This window comes from Phocoena sinus, chromosome 10 (genome assembly GCF_008692025.1).
Source record: "Phocoena sinus isolate mPhoSin1 chromosome 10, mPhoSin1.pri, whole genome shotgun sequence".
NCBI lineage: Eukaryota > Metazoa > Chordata > Mammalia > Artiodactyla > Phocoenidae > Phocoena > Phocoena sinus.
The window spans coordinates 14,967,046-14,990,363 of record NC_045772.1 but is presented as its reverse complement, the minus strand read 5'-3'; the positions used below and the strand labels follow the sequence as shown (position 1 = coordinate 14,990,363).

General features: G+C 39.2%; 1 protein-coding gene across 1 annotated transcript; it reads left to right on the top strand.

Annotated features, from left to right (window-relative positions):
• Positions 1–516: 516 nt before the first annotated feature.
• Positions 517–22,121, top strand: PWP1 (PWP1 homolog, endonuclein). Its single transcript, XM_032646425.1, has 15 exons — positions 517–780; positions 2,853–2,911; positions 3,048–3,232; positions 4,791–4,876; positions 4,977–5,073; positions 7,527–7,637; positions 8,497–8,627; positions 9,263–9,324; positions 15,296–15,392; positions 16,062–16,123; positions 17,354–17,465; positions 19,167–19,257; positions 19,350–19,471; positions 20,854–20,959; positions 21,786–22,121. Exons 1-15 carry the CDS (start codon positions 709–711, stop codon positions 21,893–21,895), a joined length of 1,503 nt encoding a protein of 500 aa, XP_032502316.1. The 5' UTR covers positions 517–708; the 3' UTR covers positions 21,896–22,121.
• The last annotated feature ends 1,197 nt before the right edge of the window (positions 22,122–23,318 follow it).

Sequence of the window (23,318 nt, the reverse complement as noted above, 5' to 3'; positions counted from 1 at the left end):
TTGTGTTTGCTACTGCTAGCTACAACCACTACTGTATACTTAGTATATAAGTAACATCCAAGAATGTAATGAAATATAAAGGGCGGAAGTATCTCCTTGAAATGATAAATTCATTTCGGGGGAATTCCCTGGTGGTCCTAGGGTTAGGACTCAGCGCTTTCACTGCCAGAGCGGGTTCGATCCCCGGTTGGGGAACTAAGATCCCGCAAACCGCGCGTCTCGGCAGGAAAAGAAAAAAAGATAAATTCATTTTGGAGAAAGCTTTAAAAATAAACCAAAAACCTCTACCATTTGTCAGCTTTTAGGCTATGGAGGCAAAATAAAGGTCGGTGGAAATTTGCCTCTGATCCCTACAGTTCCATTTTCACTTATTTAGTCATTGCTTCCACGAAGCCTGCACACACCGTCACAGGTGTCCTGTAGAGCCCATTCACATCATCCCACACAGCACAGTCCAGCCCACGTGGATTCCTCGCCCAGCTGCTTCAGCTTCCAGCCCTTGCTCCACCCCTTTTCCGTTTAGGCGCCTTCGATTGACGTCAGAAGCGGGCGCCGACGCCGCAGGGACCAGGGACCAGAGCCCCGCGCCTCTGCTCTGCCGAGGCGCCTTCTGGAGCCCGTTGGGGAGCGTGTGGACCCCAGCGCGGCGTGGCTTCGAGACCCGTTGGGGCCAAGTCTTTAGCTTGAGGCGTCGCTGCGCTGAGGACGATGAACCGCAGCCGCCAGGTGACGTGCGTGGCCTGGGTCCGCTGCGGCGTGGCCAGAGAGACGCCAGACAAGGTGAGGCCTGGTCGCTCCGAGGTAGGGGTAGCGGCCTCTTTGCAGCACCCTGAGTCAGCCCCACCTGGGGACCTGGACCCGGAACGCGCGGCCCTGGCGTGGCTGGTGGGACTGACGGGGTGAGGCCCGCTGTGGCCTGTTTGTCGTGATTAGGGCTGCGGCTCCGAGGGTCTAGGACTCCTGGGCCTGGTATCGGGGGCCCCGCCTCCTCACGGTCCCTTCCCCCAAGCCCAGCCCCACCCCCAGTTTGCAAACACGTGGACCTCACGGGCTGGAAGGGGGCGGGGTGTTGCTTGGAAGGGGAGCTCCCCCAGAGCCTTCCTGACGACACCACGTCGTCTCCCACCACCCCAGTGCGTTTCCAGGCATAAGGGGAAGAGGGGGCACGTATGGGAAACTCCACTTTCCACTCCTCCGCTCGGCGTTTAGAGGAATAAACTGGATGAAAGTTGTGGTGTAGAAAAGCTGGTATGGAGACCACGGTGTCGTGGGAATTGCTCACGTGAATTAGGAATTGCTCGCAGTAGTCCAAGTGAGATGTTGATGTGGCAGTGGGGATGCGAGGTAAACGCGACACGTCATGAAGGGAAAGCCTACAGGAGTGAGAGACTGAGTCTGTAGCAGAGAAGATTACTTAAGTTATTCAACAGATACTTACGAAGCGCTTTCTCTGTACTAGGCATTGTTCAGTGTCCTGGGATAGGCATGAACAAAACAGGAAAAGTCCCTGCCTTCGTGGAGTTGATACGTGCATATATGATACTCTGTCAGTGGGAATAAATGCTATGAAACAAATAGGGACGGGAGAGTGTTTGTTTCAATGTTACTGAGCCAGTTTCACCAGGGCACAGACTGTTTTTTTCACCAGTTTCTTCAGTGTTTGGCTCACAGTAGGCATTCAGTGTGGTATATGTAGAATAGGGACAGGAAACCATCTCATATTAAAAATTATTGAAGGAGGTAAGAGTTGTTGTTTAAAAAGAACATACAGCCTTTCAAATACTTGAAGACAGTGATTTCCAAACATGTCTACACATTGGAACCACTTGTGGAGCTTAAAAAATACCAGCTCCCAAGTGTTGTGATTTAATTAGCCTCGAGTAGAGCCTGAAACTGTTAAAAGAGTCCCCCATGTGATTCTAATGTGCAGACAAATTTGGAACCATTGCTTGAAGACTTTATAGGAAGAAGAGATTGAATTTATTCTACAAAGTCCCAGAAAGGATAACTCAAATCAATAAGAGAAATTAGAAAACTAAGTATCTTTTGATTAAACTTAAGAACCTTTAGTTTCTGGAGCTAACAGTAAAATGTCATCACCCAAGAGGATTTCCACATTATTAAAGGCCTTTTAGCACAAACTGCATGATTGTTTGATTCATCATCTATCATCAGGTATCCCTACCATGGGCAGAAAACACAGTGACAAGGAGCTTACAGTTTAGCAGTGATGCGGGCGTCTTTAAAAGGTACTGAAGCATTGATTAGGTGAGTGAATGCCAGTTTGTAAGTAAAGAGAATGACTTCAGTTTTGAACAGGATGTCCAAGTGGAGAGTCTTACAGGCAATTGGAAAAATGGAACTACAGTATACAGGGCTAGAGAAGGGAAAGTTTGGAGTAATCTGTTCAGAGATGGTGGTTTTAGTCTTGAGAATGAATGAGCTTTGCAAGGAAGTGACAGCGTAATGAGTGAATACTTGGCAGGGATACCAGGGGAAAGAGCAGAGGACCAAGGCAAGGGTGGTTTGTTTAGGAGTATCCACAGGAAAAATGGGGAGAAGTGGCCAAGGAGTTGGGGTAAGTGGAAGAAAATGAGATGGGGTTTCATAGAAGCCAGTTTATACAAGTCTGTCTTTTTTGAAAAAGACTGGAGAGGTAGACCGAACATGATTTTTTTTTTAACAGTTTTAGGTGAGAAGGATCTTAATTTGTAAGGACCTGTGAAAACTCCATTTGACTTTTCATGTCTTTTGAAGCTATGTTTTATGTTAGTTTGTAAACTTCTTTTAAATTCAAAGGCTTAAAATGATTTCCTTAAATATATCATAATGAAATGTTTGGTCTTTTATAGGTAGAGCTTAGTAAAGAAGAAGTGAAACGTCTCATTGCTGAAGCAAAGGAAAAATTACAGTAAGTTTTGGGATGTTGACGCCTGTAGTAAAGTCCAGATGAAATGTAAATCTTAAACGATGACGACAAGGCGGTCTTGTTATTGAACGGTGCCTTTTGGGTGATCTTTTTACTTTTTATTTTTTCATTGGCATAGAGAAGAAGGTGGCAGTGATGAAGAGGAGACAGGCAATCCTTCAGAAGATGGCATGCAGAGTGCCCGTACCCAGGCCCGACCCCAGGAGCCCCTGGAGGATGGCGACCCAGAGGATGACAGGACGCTGGATGATGATGAGCTGGCCGAGTATGCCTTAGATAAATATGATGAGGAAGGCGACCCAGGTTAGAATTCACCCACTTCTACTGGTTTTTAATCACAAACTCAGTGCGTTAGATCATGCTTCTAGTGTTCCACCAAAGCTTTACTCTGAGAATCTGTTGTCCTTTATGTCAGTCAAATAATCGGGCTCAAGGAAGACAGCATGTTTCCTAAACTGATTTAAAAAAATCAGTTCAGCCCTCTAAGATCTAAAAAACAGGGGGCTTCCCTGGTGGCGCAGTGGTTGAGAGTCCACCTGCTGATGCAGGGGACGCGGGTTCGTGCCCCGGTCCGGGAGGATCCCACATGCTGCGGAGCGGCTGGGCCCGTGAGCCATGGCCGCTGAGCCTGTGCGTCTGGAGCCTGTGCTCCGTGACGGGAGAGGCCACAGCAGTGAGAGGCCTGCGTACCGCAAAAAAAAAAAAAAAAAGATTTAAAAAACAAAAAAATGTTAGTATGGTATGTTTTATTGCAAGTAGTGGTTATGATAATCTGTAATTCATTTTTCTTTACCTGCAATGAGAGAGGAATTATTACCTCCATTTTACAGAAGAGAAAACAGGCTTACAGAGATGAAATAACTTTGCCAGTATCATGCAGCTGGTGATTAATGGAGCTGAGGTTTGAACATTCTCTGGCTCTAAAGCCTTCATGCTTTTCAGTGTACTTCACTAGATGCAGGGGATAGTTTTTTCCATTGGACTCTGGGTTATGGGCCCCTCTGGGTTGGCTTCCATCCTACTAGGACAGAGGCCATGGGAATACAGAGAAAGAAGAGCTAACCAGCCTGGAGAAAAGCCATTCAGACACTACTCCCTGAAACTCTCTATACCCTGCAGAGTATTCACTCTGTCTTTCTCATCCAGTAGAAATTCCCCTCTCTGTTGCCTGTCAGATGTTTAAGATATATTAGCCCTGCCTCCTTAAAGTAGCTTCTCCTGAAAATTAAGAGCATCTTCCTTCTTCTGAGTTTCATGTTATTCGGGGTCTACTCTATGTCATCTTTGCAGACATGCCGTAAAAGAATGCCATAAGTTTGGTGAAAAGGGCATGTAGTATCCTCTCTTTCAGACTCATTAGGCAAGTTAGCATATCAGTGGTTATGAGACATCATGCAATAAAGAAACCTATTTAACTTTATGAGACTCATTATTTTTCAATTTTATTTGACCAAGCAACCCTTAATTCATTGTGTTGATACCAGTGTTTTAGGGACCTATTTATTTCCAGGTCTGCGAGGCCACCTCTGTGTAGCACTTTTGAATAATGATTACAAAGAGCAAACTAGAGGATCTGAGTAGAGTTCTAACATTTTCTAAAAGGGAGTTTCTTGGTTTGATTTGATTCTTTTAATGGAAGATTGTGTATTCCAAGACTATCAGATGTGCATTCCAGGGCCAAATATAAATGGCTTTTAAACTCCTATTTATTATTATCCACTATTTCCTTTGCCAATTGTGGATGATCCAGTGTTAGTTATGAAATAGACGGTTGGATCTAAGTCTAAAGATGGGATGCCTTAGGAAAAATGCTTTTGTCAAAATGACTGTTTTATTCATTTTGTTTTATGAATTCTTACAGATACTGAAACTCTTGGTGAATCTCTTTTGGGTCTTACAGTCTATGGGAGTAATGATCAAGATCCTTATGTTACTCTGAAAGATACGGTAAATATCTATATGGCTTTTCTAATTATGCTCCTTAAGTGTTTGAAAAACCTTCCCAAATATCTGATTCTAGTCAGTGACTTTTTCTCTCTCCACTTAGGAGCAGTACGAACGTGAAGATTTCTTGATTAAGCCCAATGACAATCTCATAGTTTGTGGCAGAGCTGAACAGGACCAGTGCAATCTAGAGGTACATGGTAAGTGGGATACATCCCTTACTAAAAAGTTTTCTACTTAAGTGATACTAAAATAACCATCATAGTAACTATTATGGATTTCTAAGCACCAGATCCTTCTGTATTTCCTTTAAGTTGGTTACCTAGTTAAATCAGACTTCCTGGTTATTGTGCCTGGGCATGTGTAGTCCAATGTGTTAGTTTGGTACTTGACTTACGGAAATAGGTCACCTGAAAGGTTCTAACTGGGTTTTTAAAATCTTTTGTTTAAATATTTTTGCCAGTTTTTAACTTTTTCCCCTCAATGGAGAAAACCTGGAAGTAAAACTATTTTAAAATGCAAGAAAAAATTATAATCTCATTAGCGTGGGGTAACTTTTTACCCTGGCTCTTTACTCCAGTTTGCTTTCTGGCTGCTTTTTCTTTATGTGGCAAAGATTACACTCAATATAATTTATCCTGCTTTTTTTCAGAGTCATTTCAAATAGAACCCCTTTTGCAAAACATTTTATTCTTTTCATAAAACGTCAGCATAGAGGCCCACATTTTTCTTCAGAGACCAAAACATTTTGGTCACCTTTCTCGGTGCAGAGAATGTTTGCACTAAAGCCAGAGGTGAATACAGTTGAACCTTGAACAACACGGGGTTGAACTGCATAGATCCACTTATATGCAGACTTTTGTTAATAGTAAATACTACTGTACTACATGATGCGAGTTTGGTTGGGATACAGAGGGTGGACTATAAGTTATACAGGGATTTTCTACTGTGCAGAGGGTCAGCATCCCTAACTTCTGCATTGTTCAAGGGTCAGCTGTACTTTGAATCTGAAGTAGGCAATGATTTGAATTTTTCTTTTTTATTGGAATTCTTAAATCAGATATTTCTTAATGTTGATATTTATTAATTCAACAAACATTAATGACTATTTTCTTAAAATAGACCTTTAAGATATCTGGAATATTCTGCCTCCATATTTTCCCTTTTTCTTTTTTTTGCCCCTTCCTGTGTGCACACGTCCTCGGACAGGTCCATTCGTGCCCAGATACTCTCCTTCCCCAACACTCTTCTGTTCATCTGTCTTAAAATTTTGAAGCTTTAAAGAGATTAATAGGCTAATGCATTTTCTTATAGGAAACACAGTTACACAGTTTGAAAATTCAAACCCTTGGGTTTAATGTTTTACTCCATTTTTTAGCTTGGATTTCTTCAAGACTGCCCTCAGGAAGCCTATCAGGCCATTTTTATTCCATGGCCCATTGTGATCTATTTATAGTCAAAAAGGCTTTAAATAGCAAATACGTCAATGTGAAGTTATTCTCCTAATTATCTTTGAACCATTTACATATTTCAAATGTAAACCATGATGATGGAATTTTTAAAAGACCAATTCTAATTTCAAAAAATTGCAACTATTACGGTTTGTCATCGTTGATTTTTATGCATTCTTATTTGAGAATTTACTGTAGTCATTCCTTTGAATCTCGTGGGCCTTAGACAGGAGCTGAGAAGTTGAAGCAAAGCAGTTGTATTCCTACGTTGTTCTAGGTTAGGTCATTAATGATATATTTTACTTGGATTTGGTGTGAATCTCCAGATTACCTAGTGTATCTCTGTTCAAGAATAATTTCAAAATTGCACTCTAAATCAAATCTGAATAATAATCTGACATGGTTAAAAGAAGATTATTTTAAGGCATCATCATCATTTTTATTTAAAATGTAAGCTGAGTACATTGACCATAGTTGAGGTTCTTGCAGGGCCACAACCCAATCATTTTGAACACATTCTTATCATAACGTGATGTGATAGAGCATTACTTGGAATCTGCTGATCCCAAGATCTGTCCCAGATGCAGTGGTCTGAAGAATTTTTAAAAAATCCTTAGCTTATCTTAACATTGCTTCTTTCTAGTAAAAAACATATTGGGGGAAAATTCTGACTACTTGGGCTCTATTTTTATCAGTGTTTCATTATATAATTTTTAAAAGGCTTCTTATTGATTTTAACAATAAATATTAAAGAAGCAATTTTTGACAGGCATTTAGACTTCTAAAATGAGTTATTTCTCTCCAGTGCTGATTTGTTCTTCTTTACTTATGACCAGATAGACCTTTAAAAGATAAAATAATAATGAAGTACTTCTTATGGAGACCTCGTTTGTTTTCTGTAATTGGTGAACCAGAAGGTAGGACCATTTTAGCCAGGGAACATGCAGATGGAGTATTCAGGCAGATGTCAATTCTCTCTCAGTGTTCCTGTTCCCCTTTGGGGAACACCAGATGCTGGGAATATATTTGACATGAAAAATTTTTGCCTAGCAATAAATACTTTGGAATGTCTTTAATGTCATAAAATATGTCTCACTTTAAGCAAGTGTCTCCCATAGGTTTAAAAGGGAGAATCTTTTCTTTTGAGTGGGATATGATTTCTTATTCTGATGTAGTGAAGTCTCTTTTCCCAATCTTCTCAGTTTATAATCAAGAAGAAGATTCTTTTTATGTCCACCATGATATCCTGTTGTCTGCATACCCTTTGAGTGTGGAATGGCTGAATTTTGATCCTAGCCCGGATGATTCAACTGGTAATTAGAAAACTTGAGATTGCTCAATGGTTCTACTCCTATGTGTTTTTCCTAGCCACATAAGTTAACCTATTTTGTATGAATGTTTTCATAATTATTGATGTTTTATGAAGTTAATGTTATTTTATGAAGTTATATAGTTCTCTAAACACAATCACTTAATTGTTTTGGGTCTGTGTGTCTCCAGACTTTGGACAGGCTAAGGAGGTTGCTGCTCCACTATAGGCAGAAGGACAGGGCCTGGAAGCTTTGGGTCTGCAGAACTGTGTGAAGGTCTCCTAAAAACCCAAACCTATAAACTGGCATGGTGTGTCTGATGTTACCAGCTAGAGTTTAGTGCATGACCCTTTTCAGAAAACATCAAGGTAAACCAAAATGAAGAAAGAATTGGACTCTCGTGTTAGTCCCTTTGGCCATAGCTGCACAGTACTAGTTGCCCCTGCATACTTCTTAACAAGGATAAAAACTGTTAATACTCATACCTTACATCTTGTTTGCAAAGCTTGTTCACATTCATGATCTAATCAAATCCTCATCCTCACAACAGTCTATGAAAGTAGGAAGGGTTTTCTCATTACGTAAGTGAGGACCCTGGGACCGGGAGGCCCTTGTTATTCAAATTGTGGTCTGAGGACGGCAGTACAACATTGCCATCACCTAGGAGCCAGTTAGAAATGCAGTTTTGGGGCCCCACCCAAGACCTGAAACTGAATCTGCATTTTAACAACATTCAGGTGGTGTACACACATACGAAAGTATGAGAGAAGCTGCTCTAAGCCATGACTCAGTTAATCTGAAGTGTAATGTGTTTCGTTAGGAGTTGTATTTTAAATCGTAAGTATATCATCTCCTCCTGTAGGAAATTACATTGCTGTGGGAAACATGACCCCCGTTATTGAAGTGTGGGACCTTGATATAGTGGACTCTTTGGAGCCAGTCTTTACACTTGGAAGTAAGCTATCAAAAAAGAAGAAAAAGAAAGGAAAGAAGGTAAACAAGCTAATAGATATTTAAACTCTGATGACAAACAGGTTTGTGGGGCTGGGGATGGGGGATGGGAACATGCACTTTTTCAATTAGACACTTTTGGTGAAATAGGACAGGTAATTATGAAGTTACTCTAGTTTCTAGTTTTGAAAAGCCCATCCAAAGAAAAATTGACTTCTGATTATATAAAACCTCCACTGGCACGTTATCCATCCTTACACAAAACAAGTTACTCTTAAGGTTATGATCTTCCTTCATAGAGAGTAGCTATTCACACTAAAATGCTATTTTTGAACTTTTAAAATATTTCTATTTAGCCTTGAGTACGTTGAATTCTAAATATCCATGTATTCCTGTAGCTTTGAAAACTGTCAGGTTTTTGGTGAGGGAGAGATGGGTGGGGTGAGGATTGACTTGTAGAATTATAGCACCTAGGTTAAGAACTACTATAGTTTCTTCCCTGTAAAGAACATTTATCACGTCTCTCAAGTAAGAGGAGGAAGAGGTGTTTCTTTCCCTAGATATTTGGGCAAGTTTACTTAAAATCAAAATAAGGTTTAAAGAATCTTTCAAATTAATATACCAATTTTATTTGGGGGTGTACTTTAATACCAAAAGTAATTAAACAATTATTACAGAATTCCTCAGCAGATGGGCATACCGATGCTGTCCTTGACCTTTCTTGGAATAAGCTGATCAGGTAAAAAATACCATTTGCAGGACTGTTAAAGACGGTAACCAGCGTGATTTTACCTCCTGTCTACACTTATCTCTCTACATTATGAGTTTCACATCTTTGTGTCCATGTTTTATTTTCTTTTCCTGCAGTACAAGCTGCTGGAAGGCAGGAGCTCTGCTGTCTGTATCCTCGCACCCCCCAGCATCACCTGCCAGCTCTTCACTTAGTAGATGCTCATTACATATTTGGGGACCAAGTGCCCTCCTCTCCAACACCACTGGGAAAAAGCAGTATGTACTGCAGTGCCAGTGGTGCAGTAGAATTGTTTCTTTAGGGAAGACGTTTTTCTCACTTCATTTAGTTTTCACATCTCATCCACGTGTTCTTTATATATATATATATATATATTTTTTTTTTTTTTTTTTTTTTTTTGCGGTACGCGGGCCTCTCACTGTTGTGGCCTCTCCCGTTGCGGAGCACAGGCTCCGGGTGCGCAGGCTCAGCAGCCATGGCTCACGGGCCCAGCCGCTCCACGGCATGTGGGATCTTCCCACACCGGGGCGCGAACCCTCATCCCCTGCATCGGCAGGCGGACTCTCAACCACTGCGCCACCAGGGAAGCCCCTATATATATTTTTAACTGGTAAAATATATGTAACATTACCATTTTAACCACGTTTAGGTATACAGTTCATTGGATATTTTTGCACATTGTTGTGCAAAACGATTACCACCATTCAACTCCAGAACCTTTTCATCTTCCAGAACTGAAACTATATGCCCATAAAACAGTAACTCCCCATTTCCTGCTCCCCCCAGGCCCTAGTAACTACCGTTCTACTTTCTGTCTCTATGAGTTGACTCCTCCAGGTACCTCTTTTTTTTTTTTAACATCTTTATTGGAGTATAATTGCTTTACAATGGTGTGTTAGTTTCTGCTTTATAACAAAGTGAATCAGCTATACATATACATACATCCCCATATCTCCTCCCTCTTGCGTCTCCGTTATAAGTGGAATCATACAGTATTTGTCCTCTTGTGACTGGCTTACTTGACTTAGCAAAAGTTGTAGCATGTGGCAGTATTTCCTTCCTTTTTAAGGTTGAATAATATTCCATTGTACGTATATGCCGTATTTTGTTTATCCATCTGTTGATGGACACCTGGGTTGCTTCCACCTCTTGGCTTTTTTGAATAATGCTGCTGTTATTGACACAGATATAAATAACGTGGGTTTATGTGTATCTGTTAGAGTCCCTGCTTTCAGTTCTTTTGAATATATAGCCAAAAATGGAATTGCTGGATCTAATGGTAGTTCTATGTTTACCTTTTTGAGGAACCACCATACTGTTTTCTACAGCAATTGCACCATTTACCTCCCCTCCAGCAGTGCACAAGGGTTCCAGTTTTTCCACATCCTCTCCATCACTTGATACCTTCTGTTTTTGTTGTTGTTTTCATAATAGCCATCCAAACAGGTGTGATGCAGTATCTCATTGCAGTTTTTTTATGTAAATTTATTTATTTTTTATTTTTATTTATTTATTAGTTTTGGCTGTGTTGGGTCTTCGTTGCTGTGCGTGGGCTTTCTCTAGTTGCCGCGAGCAGGGGCTACTCTTCGTTGTGGTGCGCAGGCTTCTCACTGCGGTGGCTTCTCTTGTTGCGGAGCATGGGCTCTAGAGTGTGCGGGCTTCAGTAGATGTGGCGCGTGGGCTCAGTAGTTGTGGCTCGTGGGCTCTAGAGCGCAGGCTCAGGAGTTGTGGCGCACGGGCTTAGTTGCTCCGCGGCATGTGGGATCTTCCCGGACTAGGGCTTGAATCCGTGTCCCCTGCATTGGCAGGCGGATTCTTAACCACTGCGCCACCAGGGAAGCCCTCATTGCAGTTTTGATTTGCATTTCCTTAATGATTAGTGCTGTTGATCATCTTTTCAAGTACTTATTGGCCATTTTTATATATTCTTTGGAGAAATGTCTATCCAAGTCTTTTTGTCCATTTTTCAATTGGTTGTTTGGTTTTTTGTTGTTGAGTTGTGTGAGTTCTTTATATATTCTGAATGTTAATCTCTTATGAGATTTATAATTTGCCAATATTTTCCCCCATTCGATTGGTTGCCTTTAACTCTACTGAAGTGTCCTTTGATGCACAGAAGTTTTTCATTTTGATGTAGTACAGTTCGTTTTTACTTCTGTTGCCTGTGCTTTTAGTATTATAGCCAAGAAATCATTGCCAAATCCATTGTCATGAAGATTTTCCCCTAAAAGTTTTATAGTTTTAGCTCTTAAGTCTTTGATCTATTTTGAGTTAATTTTTCTATACTGTGTAAGGTAAGGGTTCACCTTAATTCTTTTGCATGTCATCCACATATTTTTCATACTTATCCTTAAACAACAATTACTGCAAAGGGGCCATTTTCCTAATAGTGTAGTTGGTTTGAGGGGCTGCTAAGGCAAGGGAGGTAAGCATTAGGTTGAGTACAGCTTACTTAAGGGGAGTAAGAACAAACTGGATTACCCAGGGCACTTTTTTTTTTAAAGCATTTCTATTACACTGGACACTTTATAATTATGAGCATTCTAAGGAAGATCCCAGAGTGCTGGCTTAACTGAAGGATATCCTATCTTGTTTGTGTTCAGACCTCTTCAGAGTTACGACTATTTGGGGAAATGGACCTGAGAAAGTTGTTTAGGTTAGTATTTCCCAAACATAGCTGCAAATCAGAAACTTTTGGGTAACCCTTTAAGGTACAAGTTCCCAGTCTCTAATCCCCCCAGATTGAGTCAGTTGTTCTGGAGCAGGGGCCCAAGAATCTGTTGGTGTTTTTGTTCTTATTTTCAAAGCTTCCCCAGATGAACCTCTTGCTGCCGGGCTACAGGCAGTTGTTTGGGTTTTGCTTGAATTGGCCCTGATCCTGACGAATGGAGAGATAAATAAGAGATATAATAATGAGTGTACCATGCTTTTAGAAACCCAATTTTATATATAAATTCTTATATAGCAACTGTTACTTTGAGCAACTGAGAGTTCTTTCTAATGGAACAACCTCTCGTCAGTATTCCAACTGACTCATCAATTCCTTTCCCCAGCCACAATTCCCTTCTTCCATTTAGACCCTTATCAGCACCTGTACTCCCTTCCGTCCCCATCTGCACTCGCATCTCTCTGATTTCAGTGCCACAGATTTCTTTGCTCCTTCACTCTCCTTTCTCAATCTTATTTTAGATCTTCGTTCTCCTTTCCCCTTTCTTTACTGAAAAGGTGCAGTATGCTTTAAAACATGTCCCATACTCTGGTGCACAGAGTTCAGGATTATGGTGAGGAATAACATGTTGACCTTGTTACTGCTGGGGCCCTTAGTTTCTAGTAAAATCCTCCCAGGGAAAAAAAAATGCATGTTCTCTGCTAATTCATACTCTTGTTGGAGTGCTCTTCTTGCGGTTGTGGTGTTCAGAAGTTTTGTTTGTGTTTTTTTCGCCTCATACAATAAGAACTTTAATGTGGGAGGAATCTCAGATATTTTTGGAATGCCTAGGATGAAAAATGTACTGTGGAATTTTAACTTTCTGCTGTTGGGAGACATAGAATATAAATAAACTAGTTACTGGGAATTTAAATTAATATTTAATTTATAAAATGCTAAGGACTTAAAACATTGTGACCTGTATGTGGGACTTAATGGTAGAAAAAAGCTAGCATGACCTGAATATACATGATCCTCCTAAGAGACCTTGCATATATCACTGAAATATGAGTTACAAAACTGAAAGTAGTTTGTATAATGGAAGTAATTTATTGAGGAAATAATATCTGAAAATGAGTCCATCAGCATTTTATTTCAACAGTATATTGGTTTTCTGAACAAAAACATTACTGTCACTAATGGCCTAATTTTGTTTTGAGCCATGTTAAAGTTCGATGTTGAAGAATGAGCTTTCAATTTCAGGAGTAGCTGTAGTTTTAGGAGGCAGCTAACATTTATCGAGGGCCTGCTATGTCCCAGTTACTCAGCCAGGTTCTTGCATAGCAGCTCTTTGAGGTTGGTTGTTTCATTCTCGTTGGCAGGCAAGTGGCAGCACCAAGACTCCATTTCAGGTTTTCTGGGCCCTAAAGCCTGTGTTCCACTGTAGAACTACATTATTAGCGCTTGATCCCTAAGAGGTAGACATATTGGGTTTTTTCTGTTAATAGCATTTAATGCTCTTTTTTAAGGAAGAAAAAAAAAACAGTTGAGATGTAATTCATAATATATGACCTAGCAAGTACACGTCATAAAATCCACTCTTTTAAAGTATATAATTTAGTAGTCTTCAGTATATTCACAAGGTTATGCAGCCGTCACCACTGTCTAATTCCATAACATTTTCATCAGTCCAAAAGCCATGCCATACCCATTAGCAGTCACTCCTCGTTCTCCTGTCCCTCCAGCCCCTGGTAGCTACTCATATGCTTCCTGTCTCTGTGGATTTGCCTATTCTGGACATTCCCTAGAAATGGAATCATATAATACATGGCCATATGTATCTGGCTTCTGTTACTTAGCATAATGTTTTCAAGGCCCATCCATGTTGCAGCGTATATCAGTACCTCATTTTCTATTGCTGAATAATACTCTCTGGTATGGATATACCACATTTTGTGTATCCACTCACCAGTTAATGGACATTTAGTTTGTTTTGGCCTATTATGAATAATGCTGCTGTGAACATCCATGAACAAGTTTTTGCATGGACATATGTTTTCATTTTCTTGGATACATACCTAAGAGTTTAATTGCTAGGTCATGTGGTAGTGTCTCCACCATTTACATTCCCACCAGCAATGTAGGGGGGTTCCAGTTTCTCTACATCTTGCTAGCCCTTGTCTATCTTTTTCATTATAGAGATCCTGTATGAAGTGGTAACCCATTTTTTTGATTTTCATTTCCCTAATGACTAATGGTGTTGAGCATCTTTTCACATGCTCATTGGCCATTTGTATATCTTCTTTGGAGAAATGTCTGTTCAGATCCTTTGCCCATCTTCTGTTTGGGTTTGTCTTTTTATTTTTTGGTTGAGAGTTCTTTATGTATTCTAGATACAAGCACTTTATCACATATATGATTTACAAACATTTTCTCCTGTGGGTTGTTTTTTCTCTTTCTTGGTAGTCTTACTTGCAACACAAAAGTTTTCTTGCTGGTGATATCCAGTATATTTCTTTTGTTTTTGCTTTTGGTGTCATATCTAAGACCATTGCCTAACCCATTGTCATGAAGATTTATACCTGGGGTATTTTGGGGTTTTTTTGAGTGCTTTAGAGTTTTAGCTGTTATGTTTAGTAGACCTGTGATCTATTTTGAATCCCTTTTTGTGTATAGTGTGAGGTGGGGCTCTATCTTCATTTTTTTGCTGTAGAATATCCAGTTGACCCTGAGTCATTTGTTGAAGATACTGGTTTTTTCCCCATTGAACAAAGAATAAATACTCTTGGCACCCTTGTCAAAAACCAGTGAACATAGAACATAAATTTGAGGGTTTAATTCTGGACTCTTCTGTATGTCTGTCCTATGCCAGTACCACATTGTTACGATTACTGTTGTTTTTCAGTCAGTTTTGAAATCAGGAACTGAACTTTTCAACTTGCTCTCCTTTTTTCAAGATTATTTTGACTAGTCTGGGTTCCTTGCATTTCCATATCAATTTTTAAAACCATCATTCAGTTTTCTGCAAAAGGGTCAGCTGGGATTGTGGTTGAATCTATAAATCAGTCTGTAGTTGCCAATATTTCTGTCTTAATGTTAAGCCTTCCAGTCCGTGAGCATGAAATGACCTTCCATTAATTTAGATACTCTTTAATTTCCTTCAACAATCTTTTCAGTATATTAAAAATCTTTTCTTTTGTTAAATTTATTCCTAAGTATTTTATTCTTTTTGATGGTATTGTAAATGGAATTCTTACATGTAATCCTCTTGATTTTTAAAAGGTTACCTGATTTGTTTCCTCCCTTTCTCAGAAATGTGCTGGCCAGTGCATCAGCTGATAACACTGTTATTCTGTGGGATATGTCCTTGGGGAAACCAGCAGCCAGCCTTGCCGTACATACAGACAAGGTATGGTGATTTAATGGATAAAAGGGATTCTAAAAAATCTGAGACATATATTGACTACAAATAATCCCAAACATTTATATATGGCTTTTTGTGAATTACAAAGTGCTTTGACATGCTATCTCACTGGATCCTTCACAGAGCCCTTTGTGATAGTTATAATTAACCACCTGAGAGATGCAAAAATGGGTGCAGAAAGGTGAAGTGACTAGGAACATTAGTGCTTTGCAGCATTTTTACAGAGGCTCCTAAAAAGGGATGAAGGGGTATCAGTCACCAAATGGGGTTAAAGAATTTAACAGATGTTACTACAGAACCCAGGGATCTAATGTGCTGATGTACATTGTGAAACTTCCGGAACGTGTGGAGTTGTCCAGTAGGTTTGACAGCTCCCGTTTTTTCTTTTGATTATAGTTTAGTATGAGGGACATAGGTACACTGCCAAGCACAATTTGGGTAGTGCTGCATTGTGTCTCTTTAAGTGTCAGCCTTTATTCGGAAGTATGTTTTGTCCTTTTGATTATGCAGTACATTTACGTTTCTTTAAATAGTACTACATTTCAAAGGGAAAAACCTGTAGAAACACTGCCAAATTGAATTTCAACAAGTATAAGGCAGTTTTACCAAACCAAAACAAACATTGATCTATTCATTTATGTTTCTTCTTTTTAGGTCCAGACTCTCCAGTTTCATCCATTTGAAGCACAGACTCTGATTTCTGGATCATATGATAAGTAAGAAAGCATTTCAGAAATTATTGCTGTCGTTTTTATCCTCTTGAACTAATTCAGAAAGTGTCACTTGATGCTCAGGTAGAATTTATTACTGAGGCTTCTGTGTGTTTAAATTTGTAGGAGTACTTATTTGTCCTTTCAACTTGATCCTTTCAATCTGCAAGGGAATATGGTTCTGTTATAATGTAGTTCCTAACTAGCAACTACTTTGATTTTTTTAGAGGGTGTATGAGTTAGACATTGCTGTGAAATAAGCCATCCCAAAATTCAGTGACTTAAAGCAGTGAACATTTATTTCTTATCACCTGCAGGGTTGAGCTAATCGAGGCTAGATTCAACTGGTAGCTCTGCTAATCTTGGCTTGTTCAGGCTGGGCCCGGAGACCTGGCTCTCCTCCTTGTGTTTCACATCTTCCTGGGACCAGCGGGCTGGCCCACACGTGTTGGTCAGGAGTACAAGCAGAGACACCAAGGCCTCTTAAGACCTGGGCTCAGACCTAATACACGTCTGTCTTACTCTTGGCCAAAATAGACATCACATGGAGTGGGAAATGAACTCTGCCTTTAGGGGAGGAACTGTCAAATCACTGACAGAGGGCATGGATGTAGGGCGAGGTGAAGAATTGGGACCACTATGGTCAACCACAGGGGGGTTTCCAGTCATATGTGTGCTTTTTACAGATTGGGTCTGAAGGTAGGAGAGGTAGCTAGTAGAAACAGAAACCAACTTGCAGTCTTTATTTTGATTCCTTACCCTTTTGAAGAGTCGTATATTTACATTTTTTAGTTGGGATTCATGCAAAAATTGCAAAAGTCTTATTTATCAGTTCCCCCAACACAGCAGCCTGCTTGTAAAGAGTAAATGTGGCTGAGATGTGAGTTATCTGGCTCTGAGCACTACTGGGGAAGGGGAAGTTAGAAATTGTCCCATTCTTTTGGAAATAGAGAGGATTCATCTTGGAAGTAGAGGATTCAGTCTGGGGGAGGTCAAGGCCACTGTGACATCCAGAGCTACCAGTGTCTTCAAGTGACAGGACCAGAGTCCACCAATTAGTAAAAATCAACTCTTCTACTTTTAGATGAGTTGATTTTTCTACTTAAAATAGGCTTTAAATAATTGGATCTTGATTTCATGGTGTTGTTTTATTACCGTTTCATTAAAAATAAACTAAAACATACAGGAAAATTGAACTCTTAAGACCAAAACCCTACTTTGTCTGAACACGTCCAGGTCGGTGGCTTTGTATGACTGCCGAAGTCCAGAGGAAAGCCATCGAATGTGGCGATTCAGTGGGCAGATCGAGAGAGTGACTTGGAATCACTTTTCACCTTGTCATTTTTTGGTAAGAGTGTGCGTATCACTGTTCATTTATCAGGTTATTAATGACTTTTTTTCTTTACTTCCATTGTAGAGAGAATCTCTGAAAAGCTTTTTCTGTATTAACAGTGTGAAGTATTTGGGTTTGGGTTTTCTTTAAAAACAAAAAGATATTTTTAATAAGAGAACAGTGGATTTGCCACAAAAAGACAGTAAACATGTAAATGATTTTGCGAATTTCCAATCATTCCAAAGTGTCACGTTTTATTAGTTGTAATTAGTTGATCATTTTAAAATTACTTTGAAATACTAAGCATGACTAATATTCTTTTTATGTTTTTTAATGGTTAAAGCAGTCCAAAAAAAATTCCTTTATTTATATGTTTGTTAGTACTTAAATGGAGCTCCAGTGATGCAAATGCTAGCCTATTTAATTAATATAGCACTTAATGTACCACCATCTCCCAGATGGAAAGTTTACGATCATTTTGTAAATACCTTTAATATCTGTAGGATAACAGTTTTCCACGTAGGATCCAAAGATGCCACTGACATTTCAATCCATGGAAAAATAAAATCCCAGCTTTTATCCAGAAGGGAAGATTAGAGAAATTGTGATACATCCATATATTGCCTAATTTTCCTAAAGCAAATACGTAGTGCTTTGTAAATGAGGAAAGGAATTCTTTAAAAAACAACTTTCTTAAAATACGTGAACAATTTAAAAAAGTTTCCTGCACTTGTGGGAACATTTAATCTCCTTTGTGTGGAGTTGCATGCAGTTCCCAGCTGAGCTCCCTTAAGCCAGATTTCACCTTACAGTTACCAGGAGTGAAGTCCCCGTTATATTTGAATGTTGTACTGTACTTTGGCTCTCAGCAGGCAGGCACACATATTTCCTGAGGTTATTTGCTAACAAATGGTTATCAGTACTAAATTCACAAATATTTAGGGAAATGGAAAGTAATCAAAATGGCTTACCTCTTTCCCTCCAGTCTCAAAGGATGGGATCTCCCTTTTCTGTTTTTATACCCATCCGCAGCTCCACCTTCAAGACTGCATCAGTTGTCCTTTTTTCCCCTCCCTTTTTCCTGTCCTGGCTATTGCCCTTGGCCTGTATATAGGCTCAAGTTTCTGTCTCCTGTCCTTGACTAGGTCTCTTAATTCCTTGAAAATTTTCTCTTCCTTTCTTCAAAGTGGAACTGTGTAATCTGCCTTTCAGTCCTTATCTGATTAAATCTCTTTGCCAGAATATTGACAGCATTGTCACTCCTTTCTTCAGAACCCCTCTTTCCTTGGCTTCTTTAACATTGTTATTCCCTCCTCCCTCTTTGATTCTTACTTCTGTGAGCTCCTCCTCAGCCTCCGCCGTAAGTGGCTGTGCTCTCCAGGTCTCTGTCCTCAACGCAGTGCTCCCGGGGTGTATCCCCTCTGTTCTCCATGGATGTAACTTCTGCCTCTGCGCTTCCATATCTCTGCAGTCTGTATCACTACCACAGCTTCATACTCATATCCAACTGCCTAACAGACATGTCAGCTAAACTAGTCCTTGTAAGAACCAACTCAACCTACCCACAAGTAAATTCTTTATGTCCATGTTAATTTGTAATAAGCTCTTCAGGTAAGTCAGGTACACAGCTGATTTTCACAATGATTTATACTATTTACCCATTGCTAAATTTTATTGTCATGTAATATTACCTTGCCCATCTTTTACCCTTTCCAGGCCAGTACAGATGACGGCTTTGTATATAATTTGGATGCACGTTCAGATAAGCCAATTTTTACACTTAATGCACACAATGATGAAATTTCTGGTGAGCAAGAATACTGTTTCTTTCGTCTCTATTAACCTATGATGAAGTAAATTTATTTCAAAGTGAGAGTCTCTGAACTTATCTTCGTCTAGGTCTTGATCTAAGTAGTCAAATCAAGGGCTGTCTTGTGACTGCATCAGCGGACAAGTATGTGAAGATCTGGGACATATTAGGAGATAGGCCAAGCCTAGTTCACTCTAGGGACATGAAAATGGTAAGCATATCCCTGGGCATCTTGGTTTTTTTGTTTCTGATCTGTCGTTTGTCTTTCTCTAGGAATCATTGCACTAAAGAATATGGATTTGTTGGGAGGTTAATTTGGGGCTTAGTCAAATTTGTGGAAGTTTTATAACTTAGGACAGTTTGGGGAGAAATCAAGGACTAGCTGGTTCCTTTTCCAACTCACATGATTAACAGTTGCTGGGGAAAACAAAGATGATGAGGGGGTGGTTTTCAAGGACACAAGTGGAATGGCCACATTTTTTTTTTTTAACTTTTTATTTTATATTGGAGTACAGTTGATTAACAATGTTAGTTTCAGGTATACAGTAAAGTGATTCAGTTATACATACACATGTATCTGTTCTTTTTCAAATTCTTTTCCCATTTAGGTTGTTACATAATACTGAGCAGAGTTCCCTGTGCTATACAGTAGGTTCTTGTTGGTTATCCATATTAAATATAGCACTGTGTACATGTCAACCCAAATTCCCTAACTATCCCTCTCCCCCTTTCCCCCCAGGTAACCGTAAGTTCCACAATTTTTTAACCTTAAAATCAGAAATCTTGAACCTTTATAGGGCACCATAGTGGTTGAGGTCAGTTTATCACCTACTTCTTTGTATAACTAGTTCTTACTACACTGGTTACTACATAGTAGCAAGAGTTTTAGAAGTAACTGGAATTCAATAATTCATTCATCAAATATTTATTGAGCATATACTGTATGCCAGGCACTAAATTATAAAAATTAAATTGCAGACATAGAACACTGCACCCAACTGTTTAAAATTGTATATATGTATGTATATATATAAATATTTGTGGAAAGGCAGGTTACAGAGCAGTTTTTATAGCATCATTCCATGCATATATTTAAATACTTACGTCTTTGAATGCTTCTATTTAAATCTAGAAGACCCTGTCCCAAAACATGAACAGCTGGTCATCTCAGAGTGATTTTTATACTTTTTTGTATTTTCTATGATGCAAATGTTATCTAGTAATAAGGTTAAAAATTTTAAATGATTGAATAATGACATCTGGTATCAGCATCATTATGGGAATATTTAGCAGATTAGATTAATTAGGAAATCCCTATTAGAATGACAGTGGAGATGAGAGACCTGAGTGGTCAAAGCATACACCTGTCCTCCCAGAATGTCCATCATGCTGAACTTGTCCAGCTTTGTATTATAGAGATAGATAGCCCTTCCAACTTGACTGTGAACTACCTTTGCAAGAGCCTTGAAAGAGATTCTGGTGAGTTGGTTTCGAGTAACCATTCCAATCATAGGTTCTTGTAGACAGGAGTAGGGATCAAGATTAGAGCTTTCTGGAAAGACTGAAATCACTGACTTTGTATTCTCTTCTCAGGGAGTTCTCTTCTGTTCTTCCTGTTGCCCTGATTTACCCTTTATTTATGCTTTTGGAGGTCAGAAAGAAGGGCTTCGGGTCTGGGATATAAGCACAATCTCTTCAGGTAAGAATCTTAATTTCCTGCTTTTTCTGGATGAGTTCTATAAGAGCTAAAGTAGTAGAATCTGTGGCTTGAATACATTAAGGAGATAACAAAGGTGGATCCAGTGTTCATCCTCTAGTACAGTCTGCTTAGGAAACAGATATGGTCAAATTGTAATTTGGAAATGTTCATGTTCACAAATAAATTTGTCTTCACACTTTAAATGTAGATAATTTTTAAATATCTTTATGACAAAATTTGAATTTTAAAAACGAAAGATTTTATTGGAAAGCTGGAAGGATATATATAGTGTGGTCTCAAAGAATGGCCCTCCTCTTCCCAGTTCCCAGTGTGACTAAATCTGCCTTTTTTCAACTACTTCCTAGAAAATCCAGCTTTCCTGAAGGGGCCACTCTGTTCCCTTCTACTACTTACTGATTCTTCCCTCCACTGGGGTCCTAAATCCACAAAATTCTATTCTGATCATGATACAGAGAAAGATGAAGGTAGGAAACAATCAGAAGTACAATAAGGGAAGGATAGAGTCACTGTTATAAGGGCTTGGACATCGGTTATCAAGGTGGATTTGATAAATCCAGGACAAGGCAAAGAAAGTATTAAAAAAAGGACCCATTTAAAACATAGTTAAAACTTCAGAACATTATCTTGGACTTTTGAGCTGGTTACTTACCCATTTATAAAGTGCTAAATATATATTTTTCAAAACAAAATCTCCACTACAGGGTAGAGAACCTCATTGCTCATGTCTACATTTTAGTCTCTTTTTATATTATAGGTTCTTAGTTTTCTGATCTGGTAGCTTCTTAACCATTTATTTATGTTTCAGTAAATGAAGCATTTGGAAGACGAGAGAGGCTTGTTCTCAGCAATACAAGAAATTCATCTGTTAGTGGCCCTTTTGGGAGCAGGAGCTCAGCAACACCAATGGAGTCTTAATGAAGAGCATACAGTTTCCTGTTTTATTTACCCTAACTCAGTTTTTTAAAGCTGGCCTAAACATGTTCCCTGCTGCAGCCATCAAAAAGACTGAAACAAAATTGCCAGACATTCCTCTCTGCAGCTGTGGTGGCAGCACAAACAGGGCTGGTCTTTGTGCATGTGGTATATAGGGCTCCACTTGCATTTCTTGAAAGGGATAATAAAAAAGGTTTTTTAAAAATAATTCCTTAAGTATGCCATCTGTCACAGGTAGTCTAGGTTTGTAAAACAAGTAGTACTTCATAGAATTTTAAAAGAGGAAAATCCTCTAACCTTAAAAGATGGGTAAACCCAGGCCTGGAACAGTGGTAATTAGGCCAAGATTGCACAGTAGACTATGAGCACAGGCAGGTCCCTCTGGGACTACACTTTCCTGACCAGCTGTTCTCCAATTAGTGCTCATGACTTAGAAATGTTCTTAGTGCTGCTCTCCTAAAAGTGGCATATGCCTTTTTTTGTCCATAGCATAGTATTCAGTGTTACCAAACAAAAGAGGCATTACGTAATGATAGTCCAACAAGAGGATATAACATTTGTAAATAAATTTGTAAATAAATATTCAGGTACCCTTATGTTGGGTGAATAAATAAAGCAAATGGTAAAAGAGCTAAAAGGAGAAGTAGCAATACAATTACTAGTAGGAGACTTTAGTACCCTACTTTCCCCAAGGGGTAGCTCATTCAGACAGAAAATAAAGAAACATCGGCCTTAAATGACACATTAGACCAGATGGACTCAGCAGACATATATAGAATATTCCACCCAAAGCAAGAGAATACACATTCTTCTCAAGCACACATGGAATATTCTCCAGGACAGATCGTATGTTATACCACAAATATGAGTCTCAATAAATTTAAGAAGACTAAAATCATATAAAGCATCTTTTCTAACTACAGTTATGAAATTAGACATAAGTTACAAGAAGAAAATTGGAAAATTTCACAAATATGTGAGGATTAAACAACATCCTATTGAACAACTAATGTGTCAAAGAAATCAAAAGAACAATGGAAATACAACATACCATAATTTATGGGATGCAGCAAGGGTAGTTCTAAGAGGAAAGTTCTTAGCAATGCCTACCATCAAGAAACAAAGATTTCAAACAAATGACCTCACTTTACACCTCAAGGTGCTAGAAAAAGAACAAAGCCCAAAGTTAGTAGACAGAAGGAAAAAGATCAGCATGGAAATAAATGGAATAGAGGCTAAAAAGACAATAGAAAAGATCAATGAAACCAAGAGCTACTTTTTGAAAAGATAAAACTGACAAACCTTTTGCTTGACTCAGTAAGGGAAAAAAAAAAGAGATGAGGACTTAAAATCAGAACTGAAAGGGGAAATGTTATACCTCAATACCCCAGAAATACAAAGGATC